Below are 15,991 nucleotides of genomic sequence, written 5' to 3'. Positions count from 1 at the left end.
CCACCTTATCCACACGCCCACAGGCCCAACTATGCAGCCCAGCCATAACTGAGCCTCTTCGCCACCGTCACTGAACACCTGTCTCAACAACAAGCCGCTCAGATTCCACAGCAGAGCGAGCATCACCGCAAAGATCGCAAAGACTGCCACGTGGCGCACGCGACTGTCTACTCTCCATTCGCTGCAAGGCCTGAAAACGCCGCACAATCGCTTCGCCGTCTTCGTTTCGAGAAGCTTCCTGAAGCCCTTTGCTGTCTCCACTCCGAAAATTATTGAGTAGGCAGCAAGAAAAAGACCTGAAACATATTTAGGATTCGGAATGAAAAAATATGAGCAAAAAAGAAAGAGCATTTTCGTTTAGTCCCATCGATCGATTACCTATGAGGAAACCGAGGATGGACGAGGCCCATTGGCCTTCGACGCTAAGCTCGAGCATTTTCTGGTTCCAGCCACTAAAAGTGGTAAGGCTTCCCAGGAAGCCAGTTGTCAAACCAATGGCTAGAAAGTCGGACACGCGAGATATATCTCCTTTGAAAACAATTCCAAACCAGCCCATCAAGAAAGAGCCTACCTGAAAAGAGTACAATTGTACATGAGGATCTATATAACAAGAGAGATATATGCAAGGTGAAGAAAAGCAACATTAATGAGAGCTGAACTCAGAGAGAGACCATATTAGAAGGAAGATCAAGGTAAAGACTACTCGTGTTGCTTGTTACTCCAGCCATTCCTGGGCCGAGCAATTTCTGCAGCGAATACCTTGTTAACACCTGCAAAAGTATCAAATAACATATGCCGTTCAGAACATAGTCGGAACTATTATATATCGCAAGTAAATGCTTTTACATTATTAAACCGAATGGACAGCCAGCATATAATGGACATTGTATTTTAGATGAAGAAATTAGAAAGCGAGCATCTTCGTACTAAGATTGTAGCATAACTCTAGAAAAATAAAAAAAATATATAAAAAAATAATAACTTTCAGCATAACTTAATGTAGGTAACAGCTATAACAATAACAATAACTGATGGGATCAAGTACCAGTCACAAACCATTACCGAGCTAAGTACTTTATAGTATCATTACGCCGTGACACAATCAATTACCAAGGCATGTACAAAACACGTAGCTACGAAACGAAATGAAACAAAGGAGACAATAAATAAACGATGTCCGAAGTTTGTGTTACCCCCAAAATGCCGAAAACAGCCAATTGGGTGAGACACGAAGCGTACTCCAACAGCTTTGGGACCTCATTCCCTTTTTCATGAGGAAAAGAGAGAGTCTGCGAGTCCTCTGAGACCGGAGCCACGGAAGCGCCGTTCTCCATGGCGTGGTCGAGGGAAAAACACGGCAAGCCCTTGTTGCTATGGATAGCCCTGTCTCCGATATCTCCCGCCTCTGAAACTGACTCGGTTTCCGTGTCGATATCATCATCGCCGGACCGCCTTCTCATCGAAGATCCGGCACTGCTGGCCCGACCGAACGACGACCCACCCTTCGGTCTCTCGTGTGATGGTGATGAAGACTACACAAGTTGTCCAACAAAGTATCATTTAATATATATATATATATATATATATATATATATATATATATATATACACACATATATATGTATATATAAAGGGAAAAAAAAACTATGTGATGCTCATTTAGATGCAAGAAGTTTCAATGGCAAAGCTAACACCAATTACCGATAGAGTTGTAGGAATATTACCGATTTTTTTTTTTAAGCTAAGCGAAGCAATTGAGGTATGAAACAGCTAATGGGTTGGTAGTGAAGTCGATTGAAAAGCTCAGCTCAAGAATGGAATCAGGAGAGAGAGAGAGAGAGAGTAGGAATCAGGAGTGAGGAAACAGAGACAGAGTTTGCTCTTGAGCTCGCGCTGGTACGGTCTGCTTGGATACGACCAAGCATGGACATATGGCCTCGCCTGAGCTCAGAGGTTGGGCTGACCCGAGCTTGGGCACTTGGCACACTCTGGCTTGGGACTGAGGCCAATCCGAGCACAGGTGTTCGGGATTGGGCTCTTGGGTCCGAATGACTTGAATGGTACGGTCCACAGTTCTTATTTCTAGGGCTCAGGTCATTAGGCCTAGAGACTGTCCCAATGGACAAATGATCCCAATCGATGAAAATAAAGGAAGACACATTTCTAGCTTAATCAAGACTTGGAATGAGCCGGTACTAAAAAGCGAATGATAGGAGAAACATCTCGGGACACTTCATTCTTGAACAATATCGGGGTTCCAAGTAAGATTTAGAGGCATCTAGTTCAGGAATATATATAGAGAAAAAAAAAAAAAAAAAACACATGCTTGATAGCTAAGCTTACTCTTAAAATATGCTATACTTTAAAGAATGACATTCAATCAAAGCATTGAAGACAAAGCAAACAACCAAACATCATATTCCACAGTTCAGCAACACAATATCAAGTTCTCATCGAACCACTCTTCAAAGAGCACAAGACACATGAAATTGACATGACCCACTAACTATTTTAACAATTCCTAACAAAGCAAAAAACCCAAGAAAAAAAATAATAATAACGACAAAAATACCATAAATTTTGATAAACTGTAATGGAACATTAGGAGCGATGTCGTTATAATCGCCGAGAACATAGGCAAAAACAAGTTGGAGCTCAATCAAGACGAATCTTCAACAGAAACCCTCAATCTAAAACAACAAGCTGACGAGAAAGAAAAAAAAAACACTGATTTCCAAAAATACCGATCCAAATGAGAAATTGAGAGCAATCCGAGAGACTAACTCATCAAAAATATAATACCAAGCATCAAATTTAGAATCAATCCATTGTAATTCAGAAAATGGATAGAACTTGGTTAACAGTCGAGAGAGAGAGAGAGAGAGAGAGAGAGAGAGAGAGAGAGAGAGCAGTAATTACCATTTCTTAGAATAGTTATGAGGATATTCTTGAAGCAATGGCGAGTTTTGAAACGAAAATTTAAGAAAGGAATCACGGCATACGAATAACGACGTTAAAATTACAAATTGGAAATGTCAGAATGCAGAAAGAGATAACAAAATCAGAAGAGGAAGAAGAAGAAAGGATTAAAGGAAAGATGGCATGAATCTTCTGCAACTGTTTTTATGTTGAAACTTGAAAGGCGGGTAAATTGCAGTGCAGTCCCTATTTTATTAGTTATTTTAATCTATAATAGTGGTATAGTGTGTCTAACTCCCAACTATTGTGAGTTGTTAGTTGTTACCAAGCGGTTTGGTAAATACCTGCTTTATAGTTCATAACTTCATACTTTAAGTTGATGTAAGGATTAATTATATCCCCTGAACTATATTCACAAACCTCTTTCTCAACTTCAGTTTACCACAAAATTAATTCTAAATTCTTATTTTATTGTAACGTTGCTCCTTCCATCAATTTTTTCTAATTACCGTCTAATTTTTGAACATGTACATAACAATATTTATAGGATAAATTAGTAATCTTGTCAGAATAAATAGATAAAACAAATTTAATTTAAAACAAATGAAATGAAAAAAAGAGACAAAAATACAAATGAAAATGTGAAAACAAAAAACAAATTAATCTCTCATCTTCTTCTTCTTCCCTGAAATCCTCTTTGCTTTTTTTATTTTCTGCGTCCTAGATCGAACTCTCCGTCGCCACATATTTGACGGCAACCACGAGCCTCTTCTTTGCACTCTGGAGTCGTTGAGGAAAGCCCGAAACTTGGAGATGTCTGACTCGTCGCACTCTGGGATTGTCGCTGTCGGAAATCGGGTGGTTATCAAAATTCCGGCGATTCCAGCTCCGGAAACGAGCGATTCCATGAATGTCTCGTATTTTTCTTGGTCTCTCTTCACAGTCTCCTTCTGGATTTCACAAAGTCTCCGGAAATGATTTTCATCAACGATAGCTGAGCGCTCATGTAAGAGAATAGTAAGATCCACCTGACATGTGGACCCTGCCTATTCTCTCACATCAGCAGTCAACGGACTACTAATAAATATCAGTCCTCATATTTTTATTATGTTATGTAACAAAGAATAATAATATGAGTCGACCGAAAGTTTTAATTTGATTTTTATGACATCAACATACAATCATAATTTATGTTGTTTTTAATAATAAAAAAATTATGGGAGAGTGAGCATACTAGCCCAATCAACCCACCAATATTAGGAGAATAGCCCAAGTTTGAATAAATTAAGTGAATAGCCCAATTAATATTTCACTACCTAAATTACCCTCATATATAAGAGCAAAACTCAATTTTCAACCTAAACTCGTTCTCATCTTCGTCCATTTCACGCCGCCGATCGCCGCCGATCCATTTCACGCCGTCGCGTCGTCGCCAATCGTCGTCCATCCTCGTTGCTGATCCCTAACGTCGTCGGCGAGATCCGCCATAGACGCCGTCAAGATCCGCCATAGATGGCGTCGATTCCGTCGAGCTCCGGCGGCGGCGATGCTCGGAGAATCGACGGCTTAGATTGACTCGAAAATCGGCAGGGGGAGAGGAATCAACGGCGGAGAGGAAATCGACGGCGATGGAGAGGATTGAGGAGAGACACTTTGTAAATTCGCGAATCGGTTAATTTAATTAACCTACTGGAGTGAGTTACGTTAATTAATTAACTGATTCGTGAAGGATTTGAAATTCACAAAAAATTTACAAAAATCATAACTTAAGTCAATTGATATTCAAAGCATTCAATTAATTAACCTAATTCCGAATTCAATCATTTAGTAAATTAACTTTACTCATAAAAAAATCAGAACCTAAACTAATATTCAACCAATAAGTTAATTAATTAACCTAACTCACTCCAGTAAATTAATTAAATTAACCTATTCGCGAATTTACCAAGGACGTTATGGTCTGAGCCGAAAATATGGGCTATTTGTTTAATAAAATGAAACTTGGACTATTCCCCTAATAAGAATGACAAACTTGACTAGTTACAACAAATTTCACAAAAATTATTAACTATTTAATTTTTTTTGTTATATTGTTATTTAGTAATCAATTATTGACTGTTAAAATTTTATTCTTATTTTTAGTATGATATATTATTGATTAGGAACCGTACAATCTTGCTTTCATACCGTACATGGCTCCACCAATATTTAATTGATATATATATATTGTCGTGAAAGCTAACCATACATGGCTCCAATATTTAATTGATATATTCTCTGTTATTATTTGTGCAACCTTACTAAAAAAAAGTTAAAACAGAATTATTGATTGAATGAACTCTGAAATTGTCCACTATTCAATTATTAAATACATAGTTTAACTCTTAACTAACTCTATATTATATAGTTCGATAAGTCAACTCGCTAGCTACTGTATGAAAGCCTAAACACCACGAAATCCATGACCTATACTTTGGTCCCGCCTCATCCTCAATCTCCAACCTTCTATTCATTGATGATAGTCTTGACTTCAATTTTAAAATGCCACATATAACGATTTTCTCGCTCTGCGAGACACCTTAAATACTTGCTGGACTACTATATCTAGCCAAAAAATCTACAAATCCAAACTGTGTTCTATGAAATCGATTACCGTTGATCACGAAATCTCTTCGTTGGTCGCACCAAAAAATCTACATAAAGGCTCATATTTGGAACAAAATTAGGGGGCTATAAATCGTCTATTTTCTCACAACCCGTTAAAGAAATTCTCATCAAATTAATTGTGCTAGTCATTCCAAGTTATGCCATGAGCCATTTTCGCCTCTCAAAAGCAATTATTACTGGAATATACTTCCTTTTTAGCCCAATTTTGTTGGGGTTCTACCAGTGACGGAACCAGAAAAGTCCATCAGGAGGGGCTAATTTGAAAAAAAAAATCAGGGGGGGCTTGATTGTAAAAAAATTATAAAAATTGGGCCAAAAGTATAAATTTTCAAGGGAAAAAAATGTAATTTTTTTTTAAAATGGGCAAAAAGTGCGAAATTTTTTTTTTGAGGGGGGGCTTAAGCCCTCCCTGGGCCTTAGCTGGCTCCGTCGGACACTCCGACGCTCAACATTAGTCTATGTGTCGTGCTTCAAAATTCTAGATAGAGAATCTCTGATGAGAGAGAAGCAGAGGTTTTGTAAGTGTCAACAAAACTTACCTCCAAGTGTTGGAGATGAGGGTATTTATAGTGTTGTCTTGAGAGTAGGGGTAGATTCGTCATCTACTAGGGGCCATTCTCTATTGTTTGAGGTCGGGATCCGGGTTGCTCGCATTGAGCAAGTCGCCTTAGGTTGTTGAGCAAGTCGCTGGGCAAGCCGCTGAGCAAGTTGCTAGGCAAGTCACTAGGCAAGTCGCTGAGCAGGTCGCTAGGCAAGCCGCCGAGCAGGTCGCTAGGCCAATCGCTAGGCAAGTCGCTGAGCAGGTCGCTAGGCAAGCCGTTGAGCAGGTCGCTAGGCCAATCGCTAGGCACGTCGCTGAGTAGGTCGCTAGGCAAGCCGCTGAGCAAGTCGCTAGGCAAGTTGCTGGGCAAGCCGCTAAGCAGGTCGCTAGGCACGTCGCTGAGCAGGTCGTTAGGCGAGTCGCTAGGCAAGCCGCTGAGCAAGTCGCTAGGCAAGTTGCTGAGCAGGTCGCTAGGAAAGTTGCTGAGCGGGTCGTTAGGCAAGCTGCCGAGCAAGTCGCTAGGCAAGTTCCCCTTTTTGGACATCGGAGTGAGTTGTCTTTTTTCGGCGAGCCGCTTCCACTTGTTCGCGCCTCTGAGCTTCCCGCCTTGTTTATTGAGTCGGACTCGATGTGCTTCTTTGTTTTTAGTTTGGCTTTCATATGATTTTCGAGTGGGAGAGAATCCCTCATAACATTAACCCCCTAGTTTCTCGAGGAACTTTGTTGTTCGAGAAACTCGGCGTGTTCCTCGACCGTCTTTGTTCTCCGGCTCGGGTGCGCCGCTGGTAGCTGCTCTCCTTTCGCTCCTTTTTTTAATATATATATATATACATATACATATTTTTTATACATACATACATATACATATTTTTTATGTGAAGCTTTTGGAAAAAAGATCTTTTCTGCTTTTTGGAGGAAGTTCATCACTTTTCAAGGTGGGTTTTTTTTATCTATTCTTTACTTTCTCGTTCCCCTTTTTTTGACATCTTTCAAATGCTTCTTCTTCTCCATTGTTGGATTTCACCAAACCCCATGATGATGGTGGGACCCACACCCTCGATATTGGTGATTTTGTGGGATTTGAGGACTTGGATACAAGCTTTTCACTTCCATGTAAAGAGTTTTTTTAGTTTGATGGAGAAGATGATTTTCAAAATATTATTGAGGCTGCTCAAAAAGGCTTTGACAGTGACCATGTTGAGAAAAACATTTGCCCAAATATTTTGAGGATTGAAAATAATAAAGCACATATTTGCGCTTTGAGAAGTCAGGATCACGGGATTGCTCAAATTGATCACTCAAGTGATAAAGAAAAGTCATGTTCTCTTGATATTTTGAATGCCAAAAAGTGATAAAGAAAAGTCATGTTCTCTTGATACAGGACCAAGTATTGTGATTTTCACAAGGATCATGGTCACGTCACGTCAGAATGTATCCAACTGAAAAAACAGATCGAGGACCTCATCCAGGGAGGTCAACTTAAAGAGTTCGTCCTACAAATGGTGGCTGCCAAGGGAGCCTCATCCAGCCGGCGACCCCAGACCGCCGAATAGCGACAGCTTGAAGGCACGAGAGTCACCACCAATCGCAACAATGATCGGGGAAAGGAAGCAGTCACCCCACTCAACATCGTGTCGACCATATGGGCAGGCCAGAAACAAGCGACTCCGTCAAAGGACGCAAGCTATACGCACGAGCGCTGGAATGGGACATACTGTTGCACCAGGTAAACCTGGCAGGCCATTTCGCCCCGCCGCCAACCGAGCCCTGCCCAGTCATACACTTCACGGACGGGGAGGCGAGGAAAATAGCCCACCCCCACAACGGCGCGATCGTTGTCAAAGCCCAAATAGCCAACAACATAGTGAAGAGAGTCCTCATCGACAATGAGAGTTCGACAGACATAATATACAAGGCGGCTCTCGACCGTATGAATCTGGAGAAAATTTCCCCCGTCCACGTAAAAACACATCTGTTCAGTTTCACAGGTGAACGCGTATTCACCGAAGGATCCATCGAATTGCCAACGACGTTCGGGATAGAGGAGGGGGCGCAGGTCACCCGAATGGTTAACTATATGATAGTCGACCAACCCTCGGCGTACAACGTCATCATCGAGAGACCGGCACTCAACCAGCTCTGCACCGTCACTTCCACGTTCCACTTACTCGTAAAGTTCCCTACTCCCGACGGGATAGGCATAATGCGGGGAACTCAGACTGACTCCAGGGCATGTTATGTCTAGGGCACCCGCAAGGACACGATCAACATGACGGTCGGAACCATTTACCAGATTGAGAACGACTACCCATGCGAGGTCAGGGACACGCAAATGTTCAGCGAACTTGACCAACGATAGGAGCCGCGTAGGAAGGCAATGGAGGCCTCTTCAGACATGACCCCGGTAGTGCTAGACGAGCAGAAACCCGAGCAGACGGTCATGATTGGCGCCCACCTGCCCGTGATGATAAAAACTCAGCTCGCTTCTTTCCTAATGGAACACAAGGACGTCTTCACATGGACCCATGCAGACATGCCCAGCATCGACCCTGAGACCATCGCCGACGAGCACGACGACGTCAGGGTCACGTGGCAGCTCGTCTGCACCGAGCCCAAGAAAAACTCCGGCCACTCCGGCGACAAAAGGCATTTCGAGATCACGGAGGACAAGAGGTTCAAGGCATTTCGAGAGAAGCAGAGGTTTTGTAAGTGTCAGCAAAACTTACCTCCAAGTGTTGGAGATGAGGGTATTTATAGTGTTGTCTTGAGAGTGAGGGTAGATTCGTCATCTACGAGGGGTCCTTCTCTATTGTTTGAGGTCGGGATCTGGGTTGCTCGCATTGAGCTAGTCGCCTTAGGCTGTAGAGCAAATCGCTGAGCAAGTTGCTAGGCAAGTCACTAGGCAAGCCACTAAGCAGGTCGCTAGGCACGTCGCTGAGCAGGTCGCTGGGCAAGTCGCTAGACAAGCCGTTGAGCAAGTCGCTAGGCAAGTTGCTGAGCAGGTCGCTAGGCAAGCTACTGAGCGGGTCGTTAGGCAAGCTGCCGAGCAAGTCACTAGGCAAGTTCCCCTTTTTGGACATCGGAGTGAGTTGTCTTTTTTCGGCGAGCCGCTTCCACTTGTTCGCGCCTCTGAGTTTCCCGCCTTGTTTCTTAAATCGGACTCGATGTGCTTCTTTGTTTTTAGTTGGGCTTTCATATGATTTTCGAGTGGGAGAGAATCCCTCATAACACGTATCAAATTGTGAGTAAATTGTTTCCTCTTTCAATTTTTTTCTTGCGAACTAGATATGAGAGAGGTCTTTTCAATTTTATAATTTTGTTTATTTTAATATTCTTAATTATGATATTAAAACGAACAAAAGAAGGAAGACGACCATTTACCTTTATTTTTTAATATCGTAATAAGAAAAATAGACGATAAGATGACTTGTGCGAATATGACAATGACTAAAAATTCAGATAAACAAACTAAATAATTATAGGGCAAGTTATGAGTGCAATAATTCAAGAAACATTAGTATGATTTATCTTAAAAATTAATCAAAGTGGATACATTCGTCTCCAAAGAAAAAATAATCCATTTTATACTTGGTGCTTACGTAACAAATCTTCCAAAGTATGTATAAAGATGAAATGAATATGATAGATACATATGCTCGTAAGGATTAGATTAGAACCCAACTCACCCACAACGTCGGTCCCACTCAAACTATACCCCCCCAACCCCACCATGAGCCGTAGATCTCATTCTCGTCCTAAAAGATGAGAATGGCGCTAGATCTCCACCGTCCAATACTATAATAACATATATAAAAAAAAAACTCACTGAAACTCCAATAATCCACTCCACTTTAAAAAAAAAAAAAAAACAGTTATTAAGCGGCTGCAACACAAACCAACTTTGAGAAACACACAGAGATGAAGAGAGAAACAAGGAATAGATAGAGAGAATCTTCGTGAGAGAGAGAGAGAGAAGAGTGTTTTTGATCAATGGCGGAGATGAAGAGGAGCAAAGGGACGACGAAGTGGTTCAGCGCGCAGAAAGGGTTCGGGTTCATAGCGCCGGAGGAAGGCGGCGAGGATCTCTTCGTCCACCAGACTTGTATCCGCTCCGACGGATTCCGAACGCTCTCCGAGGGCGACCACGTCGAGTTCTCCGTCGACTACGCCGACGACGGCCGTTCCAAAGCCGTCGACGTCTCCCGATCTGCTCCGCCGCCGCGGGGCAGAGGCCGCGGCTCCCGAGGCAGAGGACGCGGCGGCGGAGAGTGCTACAACTGCGGTAGGACTGGTCACTTGGCCAGAGATTGCTATGAGCAGAACGCCGGCGGCGGAGGAGGACGAGGTCACGGCGGCGGCGGCGGCGGAAGAAGCGGTGGGAGAGCGTGTTACAATTGCGGAGAGGAAGGGCACTTGGCCAGAGATTGTCAGGCTAACCGCAATTGAAGAGCTCTCTTTTTCTTTTTCGTTTGTATATTTGTTTGTTTATTAATTCCTGTGTGTCTATGATGGTTGTTTTGTTGATTGGTTTGAAGAAGAAGAAGCTATTTTTCGTATTTTTTTATTTTATTCATTATCCGAATAGGACCTTTACACGCTGGACTTGGTATTTGATGTAATATATTGTCAAAGTATATATTCTTATTTGCTTTGCTGTACAAATTGATCTGAAAGGGACGTGAGTCGAGCTGAGGATAAAATATTCTTACGCTGCCCGGGTCGTCCACCTATCCGGATTTGGAGCACTATATTCGGTGATGTATAATATTCTGTTTTTTTTTTAACAGGTAAATGATCTCCAACACCTTATCCGGTTTTAAGGATCTGTTAAAGGTCCATATTCGGCTATTCAAGATAGTCTTTTCTCTTTTTTGCTCAGCAAGATAGTCTTTCTCAGTGGGCCCCAATTAAACGTCAATCTTGTATTTGGGTCTCAAGAAAGTACCATCTCTCACCTCACGGGTCCTTCTCATTTTCGATATTCGGTATTTTGGTATCCATTTATTCTCCATCCCTCTCTCTCATTGCTATTCACAAACCACAAAACGACACGCCGATATATGATATCAAGGTTCGCAATCCCGCGGGTTCCGTACGGGTTCCGGTCGGGATCCCCTGAACCGGAGGGGACCGGGACGGAACGCACATAAACCGGTCCCGTGAACCAAACCCGGTCGAATCCCGGGTAAACCGGGCGGATCCCCCCAGACCGGGTCTCGTTTTGGTTATAAATAATTTGCCCCTAATTCGCGAAACCCTTATCTCCCGAGGAACAAATTTGCGCGTCCCGTCCCGACCGGATCCCGTCGACTCTCTTCGTGTTTTGCTCAAATCCCGGCCAAATCCCGTGAAACCCTTCGAGTCCGTCCTTCGTCCCGCCGGATCCCGTCCTGGAGAGGCCGATTTTGTCCAAATCCCGGGGAACCGAGAGGTACCACCCGAGTTCTTCAACTTTTGGGAATTTTTTTCAATTTTTAGTTATGAATTGTTGATTATTGTGATTATTGTCATGATGAAGTTGAAATTAGTGATTATTGGCATGATGAAGTTGAAATAATAGTGTTGATTACAATTAATTTGATGATTATTATAGAATTTTAATTAATTCCGAGATTAAAATGTTGAATCGAATTGATTATTGTTATGATTAAGTTGAATTACTTGAAGTGTTGATTAAAATGAATTTGATAATTATTGTAATGTTTATATTGAATTGAAATTAATTTGATGATTGTTATGGTGATTTGTGAATATGTGGAATTGAAATGATTATGATTATGAAGTATGGCGTCCGACCCGGCATACAAGTATCGCGAGCCCGTCGAAGGACGATCGAATGCAAGCAAATGCAAATTTTGCGGGTACATCATTAGCGGTGGTGGAATCACTCGTGTGAAAAATCACTTGACGAACATAGAGAAGACAAAAAGTGTGAAGATGTGCGACCAGGTTCCTCATGAAGTACAAGAGGAAATGCAGAAGTTACTCTACGTACGCTCTAAAAAGAAGAAGGAACGTGAAAGTTTGTGTGAGGCGATGCGAGCAGACCTTCACAAAAGTCTAGGGGACTCTGACGAAGAAATAGACGAAGGTCCCGGTGGATCTTCGAGGTCCTCTGATCCAAGAAGATCGCACTCCGAGATCAAGAGGTTGGCCAAAGCTGTCGACCGATTCTTCATTCACGAGTGACGTATACATATGTCCTACGATTATCACTTATAATTAGTGTGTTTTATCGTACGTGTTGTAATAATTTTATACTCTACTTATGGTATTTTATGTTTAAGAACTCAGTTTATATTTGGTATGAACCTTTGTTTGAAGTATGAAGTATGAACTATGAAAACTATTTTTATTATTGTAAAATATTTGTCTGAATCCCCCTCGGGTTCCTACATTTTTTGCCGGGTTCCTACCGGTAAACGGGTTCCTACCGGTATCGGTTTCCTTTTTTTTTCCTGAATCCCCCTCGGTTTCCTCTCCGGTAAGCGGTATCCCCCTAAAATTGGGGCCCCGGTACGGTAACGGTAACGGTAAGGCGATCCTTGTATGATATATCTATGTGTGTGGTTAGTAGATTCTGTTTAAATAAATAAATAAATCGTGAAAAATGTTGTTTTTTTTTTTGTTTTTGTTTTTTTTTTACCGTGTTTATAAAGAGCCATATTAACTTGCGATGGAAAAGCTTTCCACGTTTATTCCACCATGAGCTCCTGTTCCAAGCATAACTGAAAAGCCATTTCAATGGCAACAACTTCCTCTAAAACAACAATACGCTTAGTGTCCCAATAGGCTTTTAATGTGAAAATGGTTGAGCACATAGTCAAACCTGAAGAAGGTATCCCTTAAAAACCAAAATCTGCAATGGAGATGCAATAAATTTAAATGGAACAGTTTAAATGTTAAGCAGGGCCGGCTTAGACATAGTGAGGCCTTAAGCGAAAATCAATAATTAGACCTTAATTTTCTTCAAGCAAATAGTCCACAATTTTACATCATTGTAGCATTTTGGTTACAAATTTTTTTTGGGCATAGTTTTGATCTATAATATATTGATTTCGTAAACACCTAAACCGTTTAAACATATTTTAAAATTAAAATATCTTATTATATTATATAAGAAACTAATCAAATTATATTTTAACCATTAAAACACTAAATAAAGATTAAAAAATAGACTATTAGTGCATTGTTTTATTAAACAGTTAAACTCATTATAATAAATAAATAACAGCAATTATAAAAAAAAGTTGAATGTTATAAAACTTGTGACGTGAATATTAAAGAATAAGGATATTGGCTATATAAATGATAGGATTGAACAATATGGAATAATAATAGGATACAAATCTCAATTTTCATATACACAAAAAAATAGCATAGGATACAAGCCTCAATTTTCATATAAAAGAAAATAGCATTCACACATTGGAATGGAAGAATAGAAATTTAGAAAGTTTGTTAGTTGACAAAAAAAAAAGAACTTTGTTCTAATAAAAAAAAACTGAGTAAATATAAGGCACAATTAAATAAATAAAAAAAATTGGAGCCATTTTTTTATTATAGAAAGGAAAGATGTTTGAGAGAGAGAGCGAGAGCAGTAAATAAGAGAGAGAGAGAGAGAGAGAGAGAGAGAGAGAGAGAGAGATTGACCAGTAAAAAAGCAAAACAAAAATTATCAGAGAGAAATAATAGGTTACGCACAGAGAGAGAGAGAGAGAGAGAGAGAGAGAGAGAGAGAGAGAGAGAGAGAGAGAGAGAGAGCAGTCAAAGCATGGACATGAGCCGTTTTTCAAAATGGGCCTTCTTTTGGACTTATTATTTTTCAAAAAATTGAGGCCTTAAACGGTGGCTTAAGTCGCCTACTATTAAGGCCGGGCCTGATGTTAAGTCACCAGTGTAGATTCAGATAATCACCGTTGGAACTTTTGAAGAGGAATAAGGTCTCTAATAACCCATTCTGAAAAGCCACAGAACTTTCGAGCAGCCAAAAGTAGCAGCCAAAAGTTCCAATGCTGGACAATTTCTTGAATTCAAGCCTACAGCACCAACAATATGCGGAGGCCGTAAAAATCAATACACGATGTGCCATTGCTCACACGCGTCCAAACCACTATGACCAAGGATCCTTCGAAAGACTTCTGTAACGTACAGAACTATAGCCACCACAGAGAGAGATTTCAAAAGTCATACTATTGAAAGAGGTTGCTTTGAGCCACAACAAGCTTAAAAAGTAAATACTGATGCACAACTTAATCAAGTATATGATGTAAACCTGCCATAAGAAGAAATCCCAGAAGAGACACTTTCTCATTAGAACTTCAAATTTTAACTCTACATAAAGAGAAATCCAAGACAAATTCTAAAATGAGGAGAATTATAAATTCATAAAAGGTAGAAGCTTAGCCATAGTACACCATCGAAATCCGCTGAAGGTGATGTAACACAAGAAACCTAGACTGTGCTCATTCAGAATAACAATCTGAAACAAACCAAACAAGAAAAAATGCACATGCCGGTTAATGGTCTTCAAGGAAGCATATTAATTATGCATCACAGGATATAAGAATAGCTCAGACAACATTACTGTGTTTGCAGCTCAAACAACTTCCAGCAGGCATACGCTTGACAAAAAAATGAAACACGCCTACCATGCAAGTGTCAAGTCTTGGAAGGTGAGTGAGAAAAAACATAACTATAAAAGCTCAAGATATTTCTTGAAATGAGTGATTCAACTACTATTGAGTGTGAAAGATGAGATGTATGACCAGGCACCACAAGACGGCTACTAATCTTCGAGAAATCCAAGTAACTGCATCGAATATGGAAGAGATGCTGGCGAGGAAAATTTTTAAGAAAGAGATTCGCACCAACAAATGAAATGTTAACAAGCCGACGTTTCATCCACGAGCAGAAGGTTAACGCCAAACCATTCAGGTAACAGCATAAAGGTCGGGATAGGCACATGTCAAACCTGTGAGTAATAGACAATGCAATATGCTTTGATGAAAAGAACTGGCTATGTATAGTATAAAGAAAAGAAAAAATTGAGTTCAAGGAATAATTGGATAGCTTCAGTTTTCCAAGCTGATCATCCACTCTCCTTAACAGGCCTGAAAATCAAGATGAACACAGAACTCAAGCTCGAAGCGGACTTGTAGATCAGACCAAGATTTTTCAAGAAGGAAACAATTGCAAAGATAGGTCAAGGCAAATCCTCAAAATCCAATTAAAAAAACCCTCGTAAAAACAGCCAAGTTACATAACTGAAAGCTTGCAAAGAAGAGAGAGAGAAAACCCATGTATCAAGGCTCAGTGACCCACACATAAATCCCCATCAACACACCACGCGGAGGCAGATGATCCTTCATATAAATTAAACACGACTTAGACAAAGATCAAAAGAAACAAGAATTGACAGCATTGCTGAAAGATACAAGAATTTATTGACTCTGACAATAAACCAATTCTGCGATAAGAACCTCGACAACAAGACCATAAAACCATCCTGACAGTTCCATGACAAAAAAATAATTAAAACTCGGAAGTACATTTGAGACCTTCAATCAATTGTTAAACAGAAAAAAGGTGAGCTGAAAAAGAATTGAATGGGCAAGTGTTTTTCGTTTTGGGGAGTTAGGGTGGCGTGTTTGTTTGCATTTTCACTGTCTTTCTGAAACTATACTCATCGTTGTGTTCTGTATCTTTTTCGGTTTGCCGTTATCGATAAGAAGTCCCTTGTTTCTTTTCAAAAAAGAATGAAAAAGAATTGAATGGCCAGACATTTAAAGCCTTCAACAGAAATACCAATTCAACCTTCAAAAAGTCATAACTGAAGTGATTCTGAACCACCTCAAGGAGGAG

General features: G+C 40.7%; 2 protein-coding genes and 1 pseudogene across 2 annotated transcripts in view; 2 read left to right on the top strand and 1 right to left on the bottom strand.

Moving 5' to 3' along the window:
- Positions 1-2,852, bottom strand: part of LOC149391078 (uncharacterized) — a 3,988-nt gene extending 1,136 nt beyond the window's left edge. Inside the window, exons 1-5 of the mRNA XM_089619926.1 lie at positions 2,573-2,852; positions 1,194-1,532; positions 672-770; positions 379-571; positions 5-296 (exon numbers count right to left, since the gene is read on the bottom strand). Coding sequence (XP_089476052.1) covers positions 5-296; positions 379-571; positions 672-770; positions 1,194-1,532; positions 2,573-2,635 — 986 coding nt within the window. The 5' untranslated portion in view covers positions 2,636-2,852. The remainder of the gene's footprint in view (positions 1-4; positions 297-378; positions 572-671; positions 771-1,193; positions 1,533-2,572) is intronic.
- A 4,917-nt stretch (positions 2,853-7,769) lies between these two features.
- LOC149391077 (uncharacterized) lies at positions 7,770-8,372 on the top strand. Its single transcript, XM_089619925.1, has one exon. It carries the CDS (start codon positions 7,770-7,772, stop codon positions 8,370-8,372), a length of 603 nt encoding a protein of 200 aa, XP_089476051.1.
- Positions 8,373-9,786: 1,414 nt separating this feature from the next.
- LOC149391076 (cold shock protein 2 pseudogene) lies at positions 9,787-10,771 on the top strand (annotated as a pseudogene).
- Positions 10,772-15,991: the final 5,220 nt, after the last annotated feature.

This window comes from Urtica dioica, chromosome 7, assembly GCF_054948205.1.
Source record: "Urtica dioica subsp. dioica isolate 48M chromosome 7, U.dioica_male_clone48M_v1_H2, whole genome shotgun sequence".
NCBI lineage: Eukaryota > Viridiplantae > Streptophyta > Magnoliopsida > Rosales > Urticaceae > Urtica > Urtica dioica.
This window is presented reverse-complemented; position numbering and strand designations above follow the sequence as displayed.